This window comes from Rousettus aegyptiacus, unplaced genomic scaffold, assembly GCF_014176215.1.
Source record: "Rousettus aegyptiacus isolate mRouAeg1 unplaced genomic scaffold, mRouAeg1.p scaffold_m13_p_4, whole genome shotgun sequence".
In the NCBI taxonomy this organism is placed as follows: Eukaryota; Metazoa; Chordata; class Mammalia; order Chiroptera; family Pteropodidae; genus Rousettus; species Rousettus aegyptiacus.
The window spans coordinates 138,363,091-138,386,340 of NW_023416307.1; the positions used below are offsets into that span (position 1 = coordinate 138,363,091).

The 23,250-nt window shown below is 40.1% G+C and overlaps 1 protein-coding gene across 1 annotated transcript in view; it reads left to right on the plus strand.

The window, feature by feature from the left end:
* The window catches only part of LOC107500063 (ubiquitin-conjugating enzyme E2 E1), a 64,088-nt gene that overhangs the window by 387 nt on the left and 40,451 nt on the right, over nucleotides 1–23,250 (plus strand). Inside the window, exons 2-3 of the mRNA XM_016124887.2 lie at nucleotides 877–1,061; nucleotides 4,928–4,978. Coding sequence (XP_015980373.1) covers nucleotides 910–1,061; nucleotides 4,928–4,978 — 203 coding nt within the window. The 5' untranslated portion in view covers nucleotides 877–909. The remainder of the gene's footprint in view (nucleotides 1–876; nucleotides 1,062–4,927; nucleotides 4,979–23,250) is intronic.

The window sequence follows — 23,250 nt, forward strand, 5'->3', positions numbered from 1 at the left end:
GCTGCCCCGGGAGCCCCCCACTGGCCGCCTAGGGGGCCGGGAGCGGGGGAGGGGGAGCCCCGTTTTCCCCTGGGGTGGGGGCCCCCGGGGATTAACCCCTCCGGGGCGGACGGGCTCATTGTTATTCCCTCACTGAGGAGGCCTGTCCCCCCTCGCCCCCCCACCCCCGCCTGGGGTGCCAGTCGGGCGTGTGCTCAGGACCCCCGCCGCGGTCGCGCAGCCCCGAGCCGGGCGGCGGAGCGGCAGGCCGGCGGGGAGGGGCGTCGGGGCGCGGCGTGGGGGGGACTTCGGGCCTCGTCGTCCTGCACCCCCCCACCCCGTGCCGGCCTCTCCCTTCCCCCACTCGGGCACCCGCTCTCCGCCTCCGTCCCCCTGTTTCGGCTTCCTCTCTTACTCCTCTCCGCCCCTTCTCTCTTCCCGACCTTGCCAAACTCTGCTCCTGGCCCCAGCAGTCTCGCCTTGGCCACCTGCCCCCCGCGACCCCCGGAAAGCGGACGAAAACACCCCCGAGGCCGGCTGACCGCCGAGACCTTCCCTCCTTGCCCCGCCGAGGCGCCCGCGCCCCCACCCAGCCCTCCTCCGCCTGCCAGGCTTCTCTCCTCCCAGCCCCGATGGGAGCCCCGGGGGGCGAGGGAGGGGCAGCTCGCTTTGCTCCTGACGGTTTTCCCACCGCGTCCCCCGCTTGGGGCCCAAAATAAACAAACAAGCCGCGTCCAATTTGCAGAAGCCTTAATGGGCCTGAAGACTTTCAAAAGCGAGTGGAGGGCGGTGGGCGGTCGGGTGCACCCCTGACCCAAGTCCTGCTGACAGCACCCGAGTTCCTTATTTACACTGGCTGCAGGGTTGTGTTTCTGTTTTGTTTCCCTTCTCCTGCAGGGGCTGTTTGCGGGGTGGGGTGGGGGGTTCGCTATGTCGGATGACGATTCGAGGGCCAGCACCAGCTCCTCCTCATCTTCGTCCTCCAACCAGCAAACCGAGAAAGAAACAAACACCCCCAAGAAGAAGGAGAGTAAAGTCAGCATGAGCAAAAACTCTAAACTCCTCTCCACCAGCGCCAAGAGGTACCGTACTTTTTTTTTCTTCAGGCTTCCTATTTCCCGAACTGCCTCTTGCGGCATTTGGTCTGTCTCCCAATGAAGGTAGCATAAATGCGCCTCATGATTTGTGCTCTTAAAAATGAAAGGGCCTTGGACGCCCTAATTATTTTTTCTCTTGCTGTTTCTGTCCCCCCCCCCCCTTTTAATCATTGTCCACCTGCCTCTGTTGTGGCTTGCCTTTTCCATTTCTTGCTGAAGTTTGTAAGAATTCTCATTACTTCTATTACTGATTCCCCCAAATATGATTTCAGATTACTTGTCTTATTAATCACGAATCTGTGACCCTCCCCAAGGCAGTCATCGCACTTAATTACTAATTCCTGCTCAGACAACTCTCAAAATGAAAATTCTATTACCATCTTACATCCTCCTCACCTGTTGCACATACCATGTTTTTGAATGGAGCTTTCCTCCACGAATTGCATAAGGAATAAATAACTCATACACTAGTCAGTGGAGAGATAAGAATTATAATAGGTGAAGACAGAAATTTTCCAATGGAGTTTAAAGAGATTTTTCTGATTTGGAATTGAGGCAAATGAAGGAATGAATATGTGATGAAAACGGTAATTCTCTTGTTCAGTTTAAGCAATTGAATTTACCGAATTTCAGGGAGACTCAAAAATTTTGGTGCTATTTCCTCTTGTGGTGTAAATTTTTTTTTTTTAATGGCACAAGTTATATTTAAGTAGTGGCTCTTTTTCTTTACTCTTTTCCTCTTAGAAGAAACTACTTTTTATCTCCATCCTTCAGTAATTCCCTCTGGTCCCCATGACTCCTCAAAGAATCTATAGCAGATTGCTGGAAACCCCCTTACTTTCATTAACTCCTCCTCACAGGTGGACAGTCATTAAACTTTAAAGTGACAAACCAGAAAGATAGTAAGGAATCTAAGTCTAACCAGATAGGGACATCTTTCTTAAAAGAATGTAAAATAAATGGAACGTGAGGCTTTAGATCTCTCCACTGACTAGTGAACCTGGAACTTGGAGTTTGAAAGTTCGTTCTGTCATTCTCTTTGACTTGAAATTTGAAAAGTTGGTAAAGTCCTTTGGTGATCTAACCATGAGTAGATGAAGGAGTGACTTTAGCTTATTTTAAATAGTCTAGACTATTAAGATTCTCATTTTCAGAGAATTGGTTTGATTGCATTTCAGCCGCCTCCCAGGAGTCCTTACTGGCCCTCATTGAGTAGTGGAACCTGGCATCTATGCTGCCCACTTAGAATGGGGCCTTCCTTGGTCACCATTCCCTCTCAGGGTCAGGGCTCCTTGATCTGCACTGGGACAACTTTTGGCCTGACCTGACTAAAGCAGGATATTTGCTTTAGGTTATTAGTGTTTTTGTATTTTGTTGGGTATTCCTGGTGTGCACGTCTGTATTTGAGGGTAAAGGTGCAAGTTTCAGATATAAAATAGTCTGCTTTGTGTCAGTAAATTACAGAGGAAGATTTGTCACAAAACAGAATTTGTCAGTTTATGCTAGGGAAGTTAAAAACTTTGGGAAATGCCTGGGAAAGATGGTAGGTGTAAAAAATAAGAGAGAGAAGCTACAAATATAATTTTATAAAGTTAACATCAGTTTTAGCTCCGTGGATATCTTGCTGAAAGGGTGGCTGTTAGTATGAAAGCAGAGCTGAGGTTAGTAGTAAAGGTAAAAAATGGAGAGGGACGGTGCATCCAGGAAAGAATAAGGGGAAATTAATCTTAGCAGGATCCAATAGAAGCGACTCTGTGAAATATATTGATTTGGAAAGCAAGTGTTGCTTGTAGAATTGGAAGGGGCTTGTATACCAGGAGTTAGAATGAAAAAGAAGCCTGAATTGGCTGACAGAAGGTTACTTAACTGCATACTGGAAAGTGGCTTCTAGCCCACGGGTAGAGGAAAGCCCCCATTGAGTGGTCTGGACAGGAATTAGTCTATGGAACATATGTGAGTTACTCTTGCAAATCTTTTGCCAGTATTCTGGAAATGGTGCAAATGTTTGCTGTAGAGACGAAGTTGGTAAAGCTGTCTGGTGCTACACTTTTTAGATATTAAAGAAGCTACTACTTTTTGATTATTTAGTAGTAGAGGTTGGGTTGGCAGAAGTGAAGCCATTGAGTATTTTTATGTGACATCCTCAGAGGGAGGATACTTTTTGCCTATGTACTTAGGTCTCAACATACAGTCATTCTAATATGCGTGCAGGTCAAGAATCAGGAAACCAGGGTTCCAAACTTTTACTCTGACATGCAATAATGAGTCATACAGCAGGGATGTATCTCAGAACTGAAATGGTTATTGCTAGCAGTAGAATTTAGTAGGACACATAGATAGATATCAGTAGGGATTGTGAGCAAAACCCCTAAAGTTGACCAGATTTGTAGGGGACAGGAATTGTTCTCCAGTAGACTTAAAGCACGACCCCAGTCACCACCCTTAAATTCTCTTATACCTGGAAAAAACAGTGCCCTCTGAAACCTGCTCCCCAAAGAATCCACCCAGCCTTGTCTTTCTACCCTCAGAAAACCTTTTAAAAGAGAAAAGCATCCATTGTGATTCAGATTGCCTTTAGAATGTGTATTAGTTTACTACCGTGCTGCCTCAGTAGGATTTTTAAGTTAAAACCTAGTCCGTTAGAGCGTTACATGAGAGGAGCAGGAAAGGTTATAAAAATTGAAGGCACTGTTTCGAAGGCCTCAAACTTTGTCATCTTAATTGATGCTCTAAGCGCCTAGGTAAGCAGAAGACAAAGGCAAAGGCTTGGTGTGAACGGCCTGGTGGCGTCGGCCTAGGAGGGGGGGATGGAGCTCTTTGTGAAGTCGTGAGTTGTTGCAGAGACAGAAAACTGGATGGAGAAGGAAGGGGGCAGACCCAAGGGAAGTTAGAGAATGTCCGGGAAAAAGCAGGTCCGGAAAGGTGGGCCGAGAGTGCGAGCGAGCGTGCGGGACCCGGGGCGGGCCCGGGTGCACCTGTGCGGGCTGCGGGCCTGCTACTGGAGGCCGTGTTCGCGTCTGGGCCCCGCGGCGCGGCGTCGGGGCTGGAGGCTACGGGGCGCGGTGGAGGCGAGCTGGGAAGTCGCCCGGTGTCTCAGCGCAGCTCTCTCCACCCTCGACACGCAACTTCGCCCGCGCGGCGCGGCCCGAGCCGTGGGGTGCACGCGGGTGGGGGCGGGGATCCCGGGCGGCCGGGGGCGGCCAGACGGAGGAGTTCGCTTTGCGGCCTGTGCGCTCCCGGCACCCCGCGACGGTGGCAGGTCACTTAGAGCCCGAGGGGCCCCGCGGGGAGCGGCCATTTTGGCATCGTCACTGAGGACGCGGGGCGGCCTGGGGGGGCGCCCTGCGGGGTTGGGCGTGAGGACGTCCCAGGTGCAAGGGGTGACTCGGGCGGGCCCTGAGGGGCGGGGGGCGGAGACTGTGGGGCGTGTCCTCGCGATGGCTCTGATTTCTCCGGAGGTCCAGGGCCGGGAGGTACAGGGAAGGATGAATGTGTGCTGACACATTCTAGTACCATTCAGAAAACTGGTCTGCAAGTGAGACGCTTTTAAATTATTCCCTAAGTGGAAAACGCCAAGATATAGAACTGCTTTAGGGTCCGAGGCCAGATTCGCACCCAAACGTGGTAGATGATAACAAGGGACCCAGGCCCGCCAATTCGCTGTCCGTGTGAAAAGTTTTTTCCTAAATGACGGATCTCTGAAGCTTTTGGTGTGTGGTTTTCTCCCTTAGTAGAATCCAGTTATCACGGCAGGAGGTTAGGTTTATCTGCCAGAGCTGTGCATTACAGATGGGAGGTTACCAACGCCTAAATGTTTCTTGTATTTTTCTCTTTTACTTCCCTGACTCCAGGATTCAGAAGGAACTGGCAGATATCACTTTAGACCCTCCACCTAACTGCAGGTGAGCGTTCTTTCAAATTTATTTATTTATTTTTAATTCTTCTAACTTTCATCTTGGATTTTTTCTTTTTATTATGAACTTTTTTATTCTTTTCTTTAATAACGCTCATTTTGGTGCTAATGTCAAGTAAAGCTGATATTAACCTGAGTTTGATGTTTTGATGCGCCTCCGACAATTTCAGTACTATAATGAAGATAAGTAATAGTTTACTTGGAGTGGAATAGTTTATTTGGAGTGGATGCTTTTACATATATGAAACAAAACTGTCAAGTGAAATTTAAGATGTACATTCGTCTAATCCTGGATCTTTGATATGTCATAAGGATGATGTAAAACCATTTAGATGATCAGGTACATTGATGCTTAGAAAGTTGCTTTGCTACGATCGGTTATTCAGGCCTTCTACTAGGAAAGCATAGAGTTAAATCAAACAGTGGATCCTCAGACTTTTCCATAATATGTAAGTTTTGTGTTGGGCTTTTGGCAAACCAATTTAGGAAATAATTTATGGCTTTGATAAAAAGGTTTTAAGTTATTTTATACATTTAAACTTTTCCACTGGGATGTTTTTCCTTGAAATTGCTTTATTCAGACTGTATACAGTAAATATGTATGTTTCAATTTCAAAAACGGTGTGATACCAGTTTTCAAAGGGTTATTGATCACTTGAGTTTATTTAGAATAGCCATTTGGCTACTGTTGAGTAAAGGTGGAAAACTTGATGACTTTACTAAATCAACAGTAAAGTGAAGAAGGACTTAGAGCCATTTATTTAAGAGAGATTAATTGTCCAGTTCTGTTACTCCCATTGTTTAAAATTAAGTATAACATTTAACTTCTCAGATCTCAGAATCGGCGTTGGAATAGAAAGTGACATTTCAGAAGTGTGCTAAACTTAGGGGTAGAAGTAGAAGTTACTGACAAGAAAATACTCCAGTGGCAATATACAGAATTTAAAACGAGCATTGTGGAAATAGGTTGAAGGCTAAATGAAATGTTTTGCTTATTAACATTGACTTTCTAAACTGTGATTAATGGATTAAATGGAAACTAATTTTGCTATTGAGTTACATGTATTCTTAATGTTGGTCAGGTGTGAGATGTTCTTTGGTAAAATTTTCTCCTGCTTTGTAAGGAAAGTCATTTTGAGTATGAAATGCTCTCAAACTATAGTTTGTAACTGAACCACTCAGTCATTTTTGAGAGTTTCTTTCCTGGCTATTAAGAATCTTTCAGACTTTTGAGAAAGTGGAGAAATAAGTAAGGCTTTGTGCTGTGATGTTTTCTTTTTTATATCTTGGTAGAGTCGTTCATTGGAAGCCTGGAGCTTCCCTCGGTTGGTCACGCTGTGGACACGGGCATTTCCCATGCTACATCTGTGTCCTGTAGTTACTGCTCCTGTTCCGAATCATCCCTTTCATGTGTCTCTTGTGAGTTCAGGCAGCTTTAGCTGATAATTATAAAGTTTTTAAAGCGTAGTTTCAGAACTGATAACATTTACCAAAATACATAATGGTTTTCTTGCAAATAAGTGCAACGAAATTTAAAATTGTAAATAATTTGAAGGTTTTCATGAGATTAATTACCTTTAAAGAATAGGATAAGTTAAAGAATAGGTTAAGGACACTTTAGTTTCATACCATTTTAACTGAGTTCACCTGTGAGAGGTTTGTGCAGCTGAACATACAGAACTTTTTATCCTTGGAAAACACTCCTAATTACCTCTTCAAGGTGAAACTTTTAAACATTACCTGTGGTCAAGTGGAGCACCAAACTGGATGGTTATTGGGTAGTTTGGTGGTGGGGAGAGAAACTTTTAACATATTTAAACATTTTGAGAAAACACCAGGCATCTTTATTTTGCAAGAGAATGTATGTTATGTTGACTTTTAAAAATAAAGACTGCTTCGTTTTCTGAAAACATTTTCTAGTGCGGCTATCTAAGTAATATGAATTACAGTTTCTACTTTTGCGTGACTTAACTTGTGTTACTAACTTAATGTTAAACAATAGTTGTACTATTCAGCTTACTAAAATGAGTTTTGTTTTGTTTTGTGTTGGTATCTTGTAGGATTGACTTATTTAATACTTAAATGTACACTCTTGTTCAGACAAAAGTGGATTGCTTAGTATGGAAATAGTTTTTGAAGTTAGCTTCCAATTAAAATATATGAATTAAATGTTACATTGGATGCACGCATGTTTATTTTTTATAGTTTTTTTTTTTTAATGTTACTCAGCATGAGAGCTTGATAGTTTGGTTTCTATGAAATTGTAAATTCATCAACTGTAAATTATATTTTGAATTTGTTAAATAATTGGCTTTCAATGAGTGTATTTTATGTATTAACCCTTTGTAGGATTGTATTTTTTTCTATCTATATTCAGTGTGTAGTTTTAAGTATACACATTTGTTTATTAAAGTATAGTAGTTGGCACATAGTACCCTCTCAAACAGTTGACTATTGCAAATCAGCGTGGGAATTTTCTCTTGAAGGTGCATATTTTATGTTCACTCATTTTAGCACTTGGCAAAAATATTTGGCTTCCAAGTTGCTGAACTTCAAAACTTGTGTGAAATGCAGTTGTTAAATATGTTATAATGTAGGAGCACATAAAGTTAAAGCCTCAGTGTTATATATTGAGTAGATTTTACGTGACTTTTAAATTCATATTGCCATAGAAATCAAATGCTTTGGTATCTCTGAACTCTTTGGTTATATGTAAGATGAGTCTCCCAACTCACGTCCTGTGCATTTGGTTAGCTCCCCCCCCCCCCCTTATTTTAGCTCTGTTTTGTTCATTTAGGAAACACATTTTCTTAACTATAATGATTTCCTAAAGTGTGCTTTATCTAGGATTGTAAAATTATGCCTTTTAGACAGCTGGTGAACTCTGGGCCATTAGAGTCAGTTTTGCAGCTATTATTTATAGCTTAGGGCTCAAGCTTTGCTAAATTGACTAGTTGTAGCTGTATAACTAATCTGCAGACATAAATGTCTATAGACATTTATGTCTGCACATAATAAATGATCTATTTTGCTCAAATCCTGTAAACTTCAGATGTTACTTAATGGTTATATTTGAATTGAGTGAACTAGTTGTACAGCGACTCAACAACCTAAAAATTCTGATTTCGGGGCTGCTGTTTTAAGATAAAATGTCTTTCAGAAGTCGTGAAACATTCCGACCTTGGTAGAGAATAATAAAAATGACTTTACCTTGTATATGATTTTATTATGTTTTGACTATTATTTTTGTTTCCTAAATATGTAAACCTAAGTCAGTGTTTTTTATTTTTCTGGGAGAACTATTGCGTAATTAAATACAGTTGGTTTTAAATTTTTACAACTAAATCATACTTTCTGGAAGATGCTTTCAAGGCTAAAGGGAAGAGCATTTTAAAAAAAATGTAATGCATTTGTCTAAGAAGTTAAATTTTCTCAACCTTCTTTTCCTCATTTACTGAAAATGCTGAATACCTAGTTTGCTTACCTCATAGTGTTGTAAAGTTCAAATAAGATTTGGGTTTTCTGTACCTGTTACATTGGTGATATCAGAATTGCCCATTTAGCTCCTTTTAATAGCTTATCTTTTTCTTTAACATTGCTTTTTATCACTTGTATTTTAAATGTAATTTTCAGTCATTACACAATAACTGAGAATGCATGTTTTCCAAAAGTCGAAATGCACAAGTTGTGGAGTAAAACGTGAAAGATCCCTTCATGACCTCTTCTGATCCCGCTCTTGCACAGAGATGCTCCAGGTTTAGCACTTTGCGTGTATCCTTGCAGATGGTTTCTGTGAATTTCTATTGTATTTGTTTGGTTTTACAAATCTTCGTAGATGGTTTCTGTGAATTTCCATTGTATTTGTTTGGTTTTACAAATCCTTGAATGAGTGGTAATAGTACTGAGATGTCAGTTTAGAAGTCTCCGGCTGCTAACCTTGGAATGAAAAGAGATCCTTTCCTTGCAACAGTAATGATGTCTCGTCCCAGTTTAGCATGTTTTAAACTTTTTTTTTTTTTCTGGAGGGTATAAGAAATGCGTTCTACAGAAGTCATCCTTTACAAAATCCTGTGTCATCTCACTTACAGAAGAATATCCTTTGCTGTATCTTTAATTTATTAGATGTTACTAAATGTATTGAGGATATCAGTGTGACTTCACACTGCATGTTCAGATTCAGTATAATTTTCACTTGGAGAGCTACCACTGCGGTGTGCTTGCCTTTATGTGGTGCACAAAAGGCAGTGTTGAAAAATAGAGCTGGGAGACCGGAGTGTCAGCACAATCAAAATAGTACCCAAACCAGGGTCAGATTGCTGGAAATTAGATCATCACCTGGGGCCTGAGTGGGTAGGAAGGAAGGAAGGAAATCTATCCAGGAGTGAAATCCTTACTAAATGAGCAGGAACTCTTGTGGTTGTTATGTTTACTAAAAGACCATGTTTCTGGATTATAAAACTATACTAGTGTTGTTCCTCAAAAACTGAATTACCATATGACTCAACAATTCTACTCCTAGGTATATACCTGAAAGGATCGAAAACAAGTACTCAAACACATCCTTGTCAGCGTTCACAGCAGCATTATTCATAATAGCCGAAAGAGGAAACAACCCAAGTATCTATCAGTGGATGAGTGGATAAGCAAAATGTAGTATATATACACAATGGAATATTATTCAATAAAAAGTAATGAAGTTCTGCTATATGCTACAATATAGATGAACCTTGGAAATGTTGTGCTAAGTGAAATAATCCAGACACAAAATGATATATATTGGACGATTCCACTTACACAAAATATCTAGAATAGTTAAATTCATAGAAACAGAAAGATAAGAGGTTTCTAAGGGCTAGGAGGAAGGGGAGAATAGAGAGTTATTTCTTAACAGGCACAGAGTTTGAGGTGATGAAAAATATGGTGATGGTTGCACAATGTGAATGTGATTAATAGCACTGAATTCTACACTTAAAAATGGTTAAAATGGCAAACTTTGGTATATATTTTACCACAGTAAACGAAAAAGTTAAAAAAAAGATACCACTGTTAAATGTTAATATATCGAGGGAAACTGCTTTAGCTTAGGAGGCAACACTTCACAGTTTTTAGGGATTCTCATAAAGTATACTAATGTTAAACTCCTATCACAAACTGTGAGTGCCTGTTACACATGAAAAGTCACTACCAGCAGGGAGTTCATGATCTAGTAAGGGTGGTAAGAAATGCACGCACTGATTTTGAATAGTACTTGGATACTTGGAATCGTACATGGAATATTATTTGCAAAGTATTGCATGTAACATGTTATAAGGGTTCAGAGGAGTGAGAAATTACTTTGACCTAGGTGCGAAGGGTAGTGGCTGGAGCACTTAATGATCTGGGAAGCTTCGTGGAGGAAATGAGAAGCGGGGTTGGGTAGGAGTAAGGGATGTTGGTGTTGGAGGAAACAGTGTAAGCAGAGACACAGAGGAAAAAAGAAAGGCAGACCTCCCCGGGCAGTAAACCTATGGCTAGAGAGTAAGAAAGAGTGGGAGAATCAAAATAAGAGATCGAATTTGTGGTGTTCCTCAGTGTCAGGCTGAGGCTTTGAAGTTTATTTTATAGATACTGGAGAATCATTGAAATCCGTTTGAGCTGGAAATGTAATCCAATTAGACCTGAGTATCTGGATAGAGACAAGCAAAAGGGTAGAGTGGAGCTTGATGGGAGCCAGGAGATTGGGAGATTGCCGTAGTAATCCAGGTGGGAAGCTAAGACGGCTGCATCAGTGTGGAGAGGAAAGAGATCTAGAAAGCAGTGGAATCCAGAGAATTTGGCCACTGATTTAGATATGGAGCATTTGAACAGAGTTAGAGATTCTTTAGGTAATGGGGAAGATGGTGGTGCCCTTAACAGAAGGAATAAGGCAGAACATGAACTGGCTTGAAGGAAACAGATTAGATCTTGCTCCTGGGGTTTAATCATTTCTTTTGTTGAACATATACAGGTATAATGCTTAGCATACTGTTGCCACTCAGTAGGTCCTTAGTAAATATTTGCAATTTGGTTATATATTTAAGTTTATTAGTAATCAGCCATTGAACTCTCAGGCCTGACCTACTTTTCAATTAGATTAGATGAATTAAGTAGATTATGAACTCCCCATAAGGCAGGGACTGTGATTCCTGTCTTTGATTCTGATCGTCATGTTTTTTTCCCAACTTTTATAGTCAGAAAAATTTCAAAGCTACCAAAGAGTCGAAAGAACACAGGGAGCATCCCATCCTTTACCCTGATTTATCAGCTATTAAAATTTCACCGTGTTTGCTTTCTCCTATCCATATTTTGCCGAACCATTTGAAAGTGGCTGTAGGCATCATGACACGTCCGTGTGTTTAGGTTTATATGGAATCAGGTGGGCTGGCAGGGGTGCTGAGCTTCAAACTGGCTCTGGGAGTCCACATTAAATTTGAAAGTTTGGATGATAAAGGACACCTGATTGCCAGGGGAAGCGGAAGATTGAGAGTTGTGTTCTGAGGGAAGTCTACAAGTGAAGGATGGGAAAATAAAGAGGACCTGGAGAAAAAAAGAAGCAAAGTAGGAGAGAGCTGCTAGGTTGTTTAAAAAAAAATATTTGAGGGGATTTTTCTTTGAGTTTCGAAGTTTAAAATTAAGAGTATGCTTCGTAGGCTGAGAGGAAGAAACAGATAGGAAAAGAGTGGAAATGAGAGAGGGAGATATAATATTTTTAAAACACAATTGTAGAGAAAGCGATGGAATATGGAACTGAGGTCATAAGTGGAGAGCATATATTTAGAAAGGCTGGTAGCTTGGAACTTTGACAATTTTCTAGAGGATTAGAAGCATTTGGTCCTTGAATAACACTCCAGCTACTTGTATAGAACTGAAAAGCAGCCCCATCTGTCCCCAGTTTTATTTGGTTTGTTCTTTCCCAGTAGACTTTAAGTTCCTTGAGAGCAAGGATTATGTCTTCACATCCCTACAGTGTCCAGGAAAGAATAGATAAACACTACATATTTGTTAAATTAAGAAGCCAGCACAAAAACCTAATTTGGGTCTGATGGTTTAATGGAATGTCTTCATTACCCTCTTCAGAGGATAATGGGGAAACTGCTGTCACATTTCACAGCTGTCCATTGCTGGCAGTGTTTCTGAGTTGGCATCCAAGTAGTTTTGGCAATTTTCACCTTCCTGGAATCACAGAGCAGCTCTGGACTGTAGTGTGATACAAAAGATGTGAACATACTGCAGGCTAGATTGAGACGATGCATAAAGAAAATATCAATACCTTTGATTCGCATGTTTTGACTTTATAAGGTTACTGTTGGCCAACAAGCGAGTGTGGGTTTAGAGGTGCTAAGTAAATTGGGCTTCCTAGAGACATTCCCTAAAATCCCAAGGCTATTCCAGATAGTTGGTTATGTTAGAGATGCTGGCACCCGCCTGAGACATCTGACACATTCCCCATCATCAGTGGAGTGAAACAGGGTTTCATAATAAGCCCATTCTTTTTCAGCCTCGTATGCAGCCATGCTCTGAAGTGAAACAAAAGACCTAGTAACTGGTGTCAGAATATGCTTCTAATCCTCTGGGAAACTTCCTACTCTGTAGGCTAAGAAGCTCATCAAAGCTCCTTGCTTTGAGATCCGTAGTCAGGAACTGCTGTATACTAGTGGCTCTTTTCTTGAAACATATATGTGAGTGATTATGGATTGCTTTGTAGAGTCCATGCCACACTACATAATAATAAACCTATAAAAGGCCAAGACGATGTCTCACCCCCGTCATGAAAATCCTACAAAGCCAGCATTTTCATAGGCAGAACATAATTGAAAGTTGTCACTGAGTTACGCTACTTGGGGCAGCATACTCTTCACTAAGTAGTCAAAACCTGAATTCTCTCTGCTTTTTAAAGAGCTTGAATGAAACAAAGTGAAATGCCAGGGCAAAATAAAGAGACTGGTATGGGTATTATCCAGCCCTTAACATAGCATTCAACAGTGTATTTGCCACAGGTGTCAGGTCTGACTTGTCTGTAATGACTTGTCTCGGTAATAAATTTTAAGTAGTAATAATCAATAGAGAGGTCCTGTAGGGTCTACAGCATTGAAATGGTGATCATTATGTGTAATACCAGGACATTGGGTGTTTATATCTATTTAAATTGATAGACGGAAAATTGATGTGTGATGGACCCTAGTAAGTGCTATAGGAAAAGATTTCAAGCACATTTTCAAGTAGCAATAGATAGAACTCAACTTGGAATGTTCTTAGACAAAAGTTTTAGATAGAATACAGCTCAAAAAGACAAGATTATAATCAGAAAGCAAGATTGTATAAGAATGACAGCAGCATGAGTAATCAGGTCATATTTAAAAATAAATATAGTGTGTCTGCTGTGTGCTAGGCCTTGCTCTGTGGGTTACTAAAACAGACTGGCCTCTGGCTTGTGGAGTTTGAATTTTAGTTGGTAGTACAGACAGCAATCAAAAAAGAATCGGTAACTACCAGTTGGGTTGGCCAGCAGGAGAGAAATTAACAGTGTAGTGATGGAGAATAATTGGGGAGGGGGGATGTTACTTAGAGAAAGCTTAATAAGACATTTAGGCAAAGACCTGAAACATGAAGAGAAAAGAGATAGCTTTGTGAAAAGTGCAGGAAGAACATCCCAGACAGGGAAGCACAAACAGGCCCTGAGGTGTGGAGAGCCATGTGATCTGGGATCATATAAACCATGGCAGAGAATTTGGATTTGATTCTAAGAGCATTGGGAAGCCATTTAAGGTTTCGAAGCAAGGAAGTGACATTATTTCAGAAATGACTTAAAAGTCTTTACCCACCCTCCATGCTATGTGGAAAATAGCTGGGAGGAGGGCACAACAAAAAAAGGGAGACCAGAATGAAGGGTATTGCTTAATTCCAGGTAACTGGTGAGGGTAGCTAGGATTAAGGTGATGCCCGGAGAATTGGTTAGAACACCTGGTGATTAGTGATTAGTGATTGCATATGGGAGTTGAGAGAAAGAACCCAGAATTGCTCCAAGTTTCTGTGGCTTTAGCAATTAGGTAGATGGTGGTGACATTTTACTGATAGGAACAAGACTGGAATAGGACCTCTGCGTGTGTGTCCGTGGGTTGGGATGAGAACAGTGTAGAAAATTCGTCCTTTGGGATATGGTAGGTTTGAGACATGCTAATGAGGCATCCAGGTGAAGGTGTGAAATAGAAGTCAGATACAGTTAGTTGGAGCTCAGAGGAATATTTTGAACTTGAGATATGTATACATTTGGGAGATGTCAGTATATAGAGGCTTTTGAGTGGGGAATGCCTGTAGCTTACCTAGAGAGGAAAGCTGTCGTGAGAAGAGGGCCCAGGGTGAGACTTGGAAGTCTGTCATTTAGAGGTTGTGCAGTCTAAAGGAGATGCCAGAAGAGGAGACTTGAAAGAAGGAAAATCAGGAGAGTTGGTGTCAGGCAGCAGTGAGTGAAAAGTGTTTTGGGTTGACTGATCATCAATCTGAAATAATGCCATGAGGTGGAAAAAGATGAAGAGCAATAAGTAGCCATTGAATTTTACAACTTCCGGTTTGTTACTGACCATAACAAGACAGATCCAGAGTAGAGGAGATGATGCACAGGAGGGAATGATTCTTAAAAAAGAAAAGATGTTTGTGTTACTCTTGCCTATCAGATTTCCTTACCTGATTTTTATACTTTAGGGCAGGATTTCTTAACATTGTGTATAAAATTTTTCTTGGAAGAGGGTCTGTTATTTTTGCTGAATTCTCAATTTTTTAAAAACTAAAATGGTTTCCTCTCCTCTCCCTCTACCAAAAAAAGTTAACTTTTTTACTAGATTCAAGCCCTTTGTCATCTTCTGGCTGACATTGTAGTGTGGGTACCCTAACTAAATAGTGTCAATTTCCTATAGTACATCTTGATGATCCCTTTTTGCAGGGCTTAGTTTAAAAATACTAGGGAGTGGTTAAATTGGAAAATCAGTAATTTGCTGTTGTCATCCTTAAAGTTTTTTACATGCTTTGATTTGCATTGAGCTTTTGTACTTCATCTTGAATGTACTAAAATTAGTGAGTACATGTGTTTACTTTTAACACAGCATAAGTTATTCGTCATATTCAGGTTTTTTCATCCTTTCAGGATAGGCTATTATGTTAATGTTTCGCATTGGTACCTGGAACTCTTAAAGCATCATATAAGCATCTTTCCAGTCTACCAATCATGTTTTATTAATTAGTTTAATTTGATAATTCATCCCTTTTTTTTGAGACACGTCTTTGTGTCAAGACTCAGACTTGTAAATAATACACAGTAAACTGGGGCCATAAGGTACTTGGAGTCATTACTGAATGTGGTTAATAGTTTCATATAAGAAAATGTCCCATGATGTAAATGTTTATTTTAGTATTTCCCATCAGAGCACTATGTATACTTAGCGGCTTGTGTATAAAAATTCAGACACCAGATACCCATTCAAATTCAGAGTGTGGGAGCTTGAGGGAAGTGTTGCACAGACATCCTAAGTAAATCTAGCTGGTATCTTTTTATTCATATCAGAAAAGTTATCAGTCAAGACACAATATTTTTAGTCTCAAAAATATGTATATTTTATTGACATTGACACTTCTTAAAGGTAAATTCTAAGGGTTATAATTGATATTTTTGACATTTTCAAACAACTAGAGGTTATCTTCCAGGATGCTTTTACAGCAAATAAATATTTGGAGGAGAAATTATTTATATCTCTTATTCAAATAACCAACATATTTCTAAATTAAAATCGATGACATAGAGAAGTCATCTTTATTTGTATAACCTGAAGTTTCAGACTTGACTCTGGTGCTGGCAGTCACTGGAGGAGATGAAGGCAGTCAGTAGATTGTGTCACTTGAGCAAGTCCGTGACTCGGACTGGTAAAGGGGTAGAAGAGTTCTGGCAGCATTGAGGGTAGAATTAAGAAATTTTCAAGATGGGGAGGTATTCTTACAGTTCAGAGTATTAGTTGGAATCACAAAAGTGTTAGGTATTGCCAAAGTGAATCAAATGATAACATGTGGAACCACAATGTTTTGGCTACAAAGGAACTTTGCTTCCCAAATGACTTAAATTTCTCCTACCACCACTCGAAACCCTTCCTTCTGCATAGGAATACATCTCAGTTTTTAAACGTAATTTGTTGAAATTGGCTTCATAATTTATTTCATAGCAGACTGCTAGAACACATTTACCTAAAAATAAGCTGAGATCGTTGAATTGGTATATGTCAAAAGTTCCAGAAGAAAACATTTGTTTTATAACAAACACCCAGGAGGATTTTTTATAAACATGATGGGATAACTTTTCTCTAACCTAAGTAAACATTTCAAAACAAAAGTATGTTAAGTGATTATAATAATCTGTGAGCAGAGACTGGCAGTGAAGACAGTAGGGTCATATATTACTTAATAGTATATGATACTGCTTTGGCCTTGGTCTTTTTTCTGAGTAACTCTATCTAGTCCTCAGAATGCATAGCTTCTTTCTTCAACTAGACTAGTAGCTCCCCACACCCCCCCCCCCCGGCCCCATGTTTCTTCTTTGTAGCTTAATATCCTGAGATGTTTTCACATCCAAAGTGTGTTTATTACGTAATAAACATTGCCAAGTGTTATGGACCAGTCCTAAAATAAATCAAATGTTGAGGACACAATTCTGGTTAGAATTGAAATTTGAAATTGGTTTCTGTGCTCTCTGGCTCTACTACTGGATTCTATGTAGATGCAGAGATTTCTACTACATTTTACTGTAACTATTTACATTTACATATATTGAGAAGAAATTCTATATTGGACTGCAAGTTAAAACACATGATTATGAAAAGAAGTAAAAAGCTGTTAAGATCTTGAAGCCCAAATTAATTTTTCTGATGGAAATTTTGTAGCTAGGAAGAGCTGGATGCTCCCTTCTCTGTCTCCCTGTCCTATTTATTATGACATGTATCTTGATAAGTGATTTTTTTATCAGTTGTCTCCATTCTGTCGCCAGATAACTGGTGCTGTGTTTCTTTCTTTCTTTCTCCAGATTCTCTTCTGAAACCTTTCTACGTTTAGTTTGTTATAGTCCAACTCTCATGTAAATCCAAAGATGTAATCCCAACCTGGTAGTAAGCCCCTCTTGAGCAGTCATCTTCCAGTTCAAAGATTCTCTGAAACCTGACAAAACCCCTAATGTGGTGCACACTTTGAGGAGGGTAACATTAACGCATAATTGTCATGTGAGCTTTTTGAATGGGCGAATAAGTCAAATCTCAGGATAACTAATCACGTTACTGTAGGCTGAATTTGCATTTTCCTTTCCGGTTGAAGTCTCTCTGTTCATTCTTGCATTTCTAGCTTTCTCTCACCCTGGTGTGCTCCCTCTCCATCCTCTTTCTTCAGGAAAAAAATAGGTCAGCCAGGTGGGTGAAGTTTTCTCAGAAATTTCTTCTGGACATGTTTATTAGAGCCATAAGACAGTTTATGACATTTAACATTTCTAGAAGAGAGATGATTGTGCATACCCAGATTATATATGTGAATTGATATGGCTTAAATTTTGAAGGTATGATTCATTCCTCAACAGGTTTTTACCAAGTCCAGTAGGTTAGTAATTATGTTCCTTGAATGAGTTTTTAAAATAGGTAACATACTGAATACACATCGTTTGCATCATGAGAATTGTCTGTATTAATAACAGATTTTTGTTTGTTCCAGTTCAGTCTTATTACTAGTTTTGCAAGTGCATGTATTAAGGCCTGGCAGGGTTATCGGTGACTCAGCTGGAGTGGGTGGGGCAGTCTCTTTACCTGCTCCACCTGTGTTCTCTGCCTGTTTTGCTGTGACCCAGGCTGAGCAATCCAAATCATTGACAACGCTACCAGTACGTTGGTCTGGGCCTGCCCTGGCTTATTCCATTGTGTGACCCTTTGGCTGAAGATAAAATGTAACCAATTGCTCCTTACAATATGCAGTTGCTCATTCTAACATTTATTGGGCATTTCCTATTGTGCCGGGTGCTGTAGACAGAGCAGGGAAAGACAATATCTCTACTCACATGGAGGGAGGGACAATAAAAAAAAGTACAAAAGTAATTTCAGATAACAATACTAAGAAATGGGGAAATGGTATATAGCGAGTGACTAGGCAGATTGAGGCATAGGTAAGTGCCATTCTGGGGAGACAACCATGAATAATGAAAGGACTCTGCCATGAGGCCGAAAGGTGCTGTGTGAGGAAGGGTCGGCATGACCGGACATTGTGCATGTGGATGGCGATGAGATAGTCAGAGGTCAGATTTTATTCATATCAGTAGAAGCCATTGGAGAGTTTCAAGCAGAGGAGTGATGTACCACCACGGTTGGCCAATACTTGAATATCTCAAAAAATTTCCAACTTGTAAAAACGAGATTATGGAGATACTCTTTGTAAACACCCGCCCCCCCCCCCCCTTACAGATTCACTGATATTACTTTTATATAGCATTTCTGTTATATCTGGATATTATCAAAGTGTAGCAAACCTCGCTTGGTCTTGACATGATGGGGGGGTAGAAGTATGAATGCTTGTGATGCAAAGAGAAACGACTTCTTCGTTGTCTTTGTGGTCTGCTTGCTTGGCTTCCAGACTGTCCACCTGCAGCGAAGATGGCCCCCGTTTGTCAGGATGGAGAAGTTAAGAGTTTTGCCTTCTACCTCTTCAGAGCAGGGATAGCAAATGAGAGCTCAAGGGAGTCTGGGAGGCAGCTTGTCAGTCTCCTCCCAGACCTTGCTGGGATACTTGTGATATTTAAAAGATTTAGTAATACAGTGTGAAGCCCCAAATCTATGTGATGTGACTATATAGAGAGGATGTTTTCCAATTTCCTTGATTTGGTGCCTGTTTTAGTGGAGTGATAATTTTGCCATAATTTTTTATTTTGATAGCTGAAATATTTGGACTAAAGGGGGCATGGCATGTAGGCCAAATACAGGTTATAAGGCTAATAAACAGATTGGAGTAGTGATATAATTGTTCTTAGGTGTGTATTAGAAATTGCAGTTACTAAAACTCTTTTGATTTGTTTCTTAAGTTATAGAAATGACATAAAATGAAATGTAATGTTTGCATGTCCTAGTAAACCATTACAGGAAGCTCGGGGTTGTATTGATAAGAAATTACATTTCTCACGAGTAATTTTTCTTACTGAAGGACCAGTTTCTCATGATGTTTTTCTCTCTGAGCTGATAATAAACAGCTTAGAAAGGCCCTTTGGGAATTTTTTTTTTTTCCCCCACTTATCCATTATAGTAGGAGTACCCGACCCCCGGGCTGTGAACCAGGGCTATGAACCCTGGCTGTGGCTTGTTAGGAACCAGCCAGCACAGCAGAAGGTGAGCGAGCAAAGCTTCATCTGTATTTGCAGCTGCTCCCCAGCATCAGCATCACCACCTCAACTCCGCCTAAGATCACCAACCAGGCGTTCGATTCTCATAGGAGCACTGGTCCCATGTGCCAAAAAAGTTGGGGACCACTGCATTATAGAAAAAAATGATACAAAATTAAAAATTCTTAAGGGGACAGAATTTCAATGTAAACATAACATGGGTATTTTCTCAGAGGGCATCACCACCAGTAATACAAAGTAATGAACAAGACTTCAGGTAATTTATATTTGACTTTGAAATGAATTTTAGTAATTATGTGGTAAAATGACATGAATGTGTCCATACTGTGGTGGTTCACTTAATACAAAATAATGAAGGAACAGTAGAAAGCCCAATTTGTTATTCTGAACAATCCTTTAAACTTACCGTACGAATCTTAGCTTTTTTAAGTAGCTTGCCCAAGGTCAGTTGGCTCTTAAACGGTGAAGCTGGTATTTAGGCCCTGGCCTTCAAAGCTCACTGCCTCTTGTAGTAGCTCTAAGAATTTTAGCTCTCGCTTCAAGTTACAAGTTACTGGCTGTTAAATTTTACTCAGCCAGACTATATCTAAACTTTAGAAGGAAGGCTTGTTTCACAATTTAGCTATCGACATTGTTTCATCAGACTGGCCATCTACCTCTATATGTTCTCCAACATGGGTTGATCATCATGGCACTCCTCTTTTAAAAATTTAAGGCCTCCAATTGCCTTTAGACGTAAGTGTCGGAAGTTCTTCATGTGATATATAAATCCCTTACAACCTTATTGCAGTCTTACTGTATTCACAAATTACTGTGTCTCCTCGCTATAATTTACTATAATCAATCTACTTCCTAGAATCTTCCCTCTCCCAATTTCTGTTCTTCTTATTTTTTCAAAGCACAGATAAAAATGATTCACCCTACACCGCCCTGTCATCTGTGTCCCATGGTACACTTTACACAAACCCATTTACAACCTTTATCACGTTCAGTTATAGTCTTCTATGTTTGTCACTCCAACAGACTAAGTTCTTTAAAATCTGATTGTTTTATTTTTATTCTTGTACCTAACACCAAGAGGCGCCTAAAAAGTTTGAATGATTACTGAAACAAATTACAGTATTTAATTAGTAGTTGTATAAATGTTACCAGTGTATTTCTTTAGAGGTTAATGTAAGTCACGTAGAAATTGGTCAAGGTGAAGTGCTTAAACCACAAAAACAGTTTTAATCTTTCATTGGTTAAAAAAATTATAATTTTATGTAAATGTAGTATTTATCCTTAAGATTTTCAATATGGAAGATGTACAATATACCTAGTAATTAAAAATTTAAAACATTTAAATCAGTTTTACAATATGAGAAAATGTGATCAATGTGGGGGTCAGTATTTGGATATTTCCCAATGCTGGTTGAAGCATTTCCTGGTAAAAGCATTGGAGTTGCTGCATTATAGACAGATGTAAGTTACTTTTTCAATAAACTATTTCAGTAACAACCACCATCAGAAAGAAGGACTTGAAATATTTTATTTGACTACAATTAAAGCTGAGCGTTTATGTGTCTGTGTATGCATAGCACTGAATTACATTGTGTAGAGATATAAAAGTGAGATAGTTGCTCTCAACATCAAATGAACAAAACACCTAGTGAACGAGACACTATATTTAGATTCATCATGACTTGTTATAAATTCGTTTATAATTTTTATCATAATTCCCTTTCATCTAAAACTGTGTTGTGTGAAAGCAGCGATTTCCAGTCCTGTCCCTGTGCCCACACACCTGAGGGAGAAAAGCCTACCTGTAACCAGGCTCACTTTCAGCGATGGAGGTGGAGGGGTAGAAAGATGAGCAAATTTGCCTGCGAGGTGGGGGATAAGAGCGCTCCAGCTGTTGTCACTAGCTGTAAATAAATAGGGGTCGGTAATAACCCGAGGGGCAGCCCCTCCCTCTTGTGAAATGTGGGGAAGATGTGAAGTGGGCGTGTTTACAGATTTAGGGAGTAGTGGGGCTTTTGAATGATCTGAACTGAGCTAATGAGAGAAGGTGAAGGAAAAAACAGAAGGGGAAGGGGTCTAGAAGAGATTACATATTTCTTGAGGTTAGAAATGGGGTCTTGTTTTCCCCCACAGGCTTAATTTGCTACTTGGTACAAATAAGAAACATCTGAAATTGAAGCAGAAAAAAAGAAAGGAGAAATCTTTCCAGAAAGTTTGAGACCATTAGCATGGATTGATTGGCTCTGCTGGACCTGTGTTCCTAGGAAGAGGAGACTTTGCCGTTATTTTAGAATTTCTGTAGGGAAGCCCTGGCGTTGTAAAAATATGGACATGCTGCATATTATGTTTATCTTCCTCCTCCTTTCCACCTAGCTACACACCTGAGATTTTGGCTCTAGGATAGTTTAAAAGATACTTTTGTCAAGAAAACATATTTGGAAAAAATCATTTTTAAAACTATTTCCTGGCCCTATAGAACCCTCTGCAGTCATGCTCCACGAAATGGCATTTCAGTCAATGATGGACTGCATGTACAACGGTGTTCCCATAAGATTATAATGGAGCTGAATAATTCCTATTGCCCAGTGATGTCACAGCCGTTTTAATGTTAGTGGTATAAACAAAGCTGCCACACTGCCAGTCATATAAAAGTATAGCACATACAACTATGTACAGCACATAGTACTTGATAATAACCGTTAGTATTTAATGTATTTACTATACTTTTTATTGTTATTTTAGAGTGTACTCTTTGTACTTATAGAAGTGAAACGGTATACCTGCTCTACTGTGTCTCCTGATTACATCATTTTCTTTTGTGCTTGATTTAATCTTGTGTTTTGTTCAGTAAGATGCTGCACAGGCTTACAGCCTAGGAGCAAGGCTATAGCATATATCCTGGGTGTGTAGAAAGCTATGCCATCTAGGATTGTGTCAGTGTACTTTACGATGTTTGTGTAATGTCGAAATCACCTGACACATTTTTCAGAATGTATCCCTGTAATTAAGCAACATTCGATTATTTCTTAAATTCAGGTGCTTGATCTCCATGCCATTATTAATCCTACTTCAGTGAGCCTTTCAGATGGTGTTCAGAGCGATTCTAAACCCTTTATATGAAGTCTTGTAATATTCCCTTGACAGGACCATTAAGTGGATATAATGAGTCTTGGTTGTTACGTATTATAAATAGATTTAGGATTCACATATGTCAATAGCTTCCTTGTCCAATCTCTATCACTCACAGTAATAAAAATCACAAATAATGAAGAATTGTAAGGTTTATACCAGTCGGGAGTAAATTTTTTGGGGGGAGCGGGGCGAGCTGAAATCATCTGTTGAATCTAAAAATATGTAAAAATCCTTAGGTGTAGAAAACCAACAGAACAGAAGGAAGAGCGGTTCTTCTCTACTGACTAAATACTAGTGAGGAGGCAGGTTTGGGGTTTGGTTGTCTGGAAGCTTCTTACAGGAGAACATATGCGATGCCTGAAGCTATGGATTACAGGCACTGCCTTGCCCTTAACTTTATCACTGTCCTCCATTCACACCTAGATGTGGAACCTGTCCCTGCCTAAGAGTGGCCTTGCCAGTTGCTCTCTCCTTGTGTCATGCTATAGGGAATGTGTGGCCCCCAGGTGGCTGGTCACAGAGCATCAGCAAATCACCCCCCGTGGAGGGGTTGGTGATGGAACAACTAAAGCACTGATAGCTAACTCCTGTTAGGTGGTTACTGTGGGTCAAGCTTTGTTCTAAGGCCTTTATAGAAACTCATTTAAAATTTAAACCATACCTAATGGGGGATATTGTTGCTCTCATTTTACAGGTGATGAAATCAAGGCATA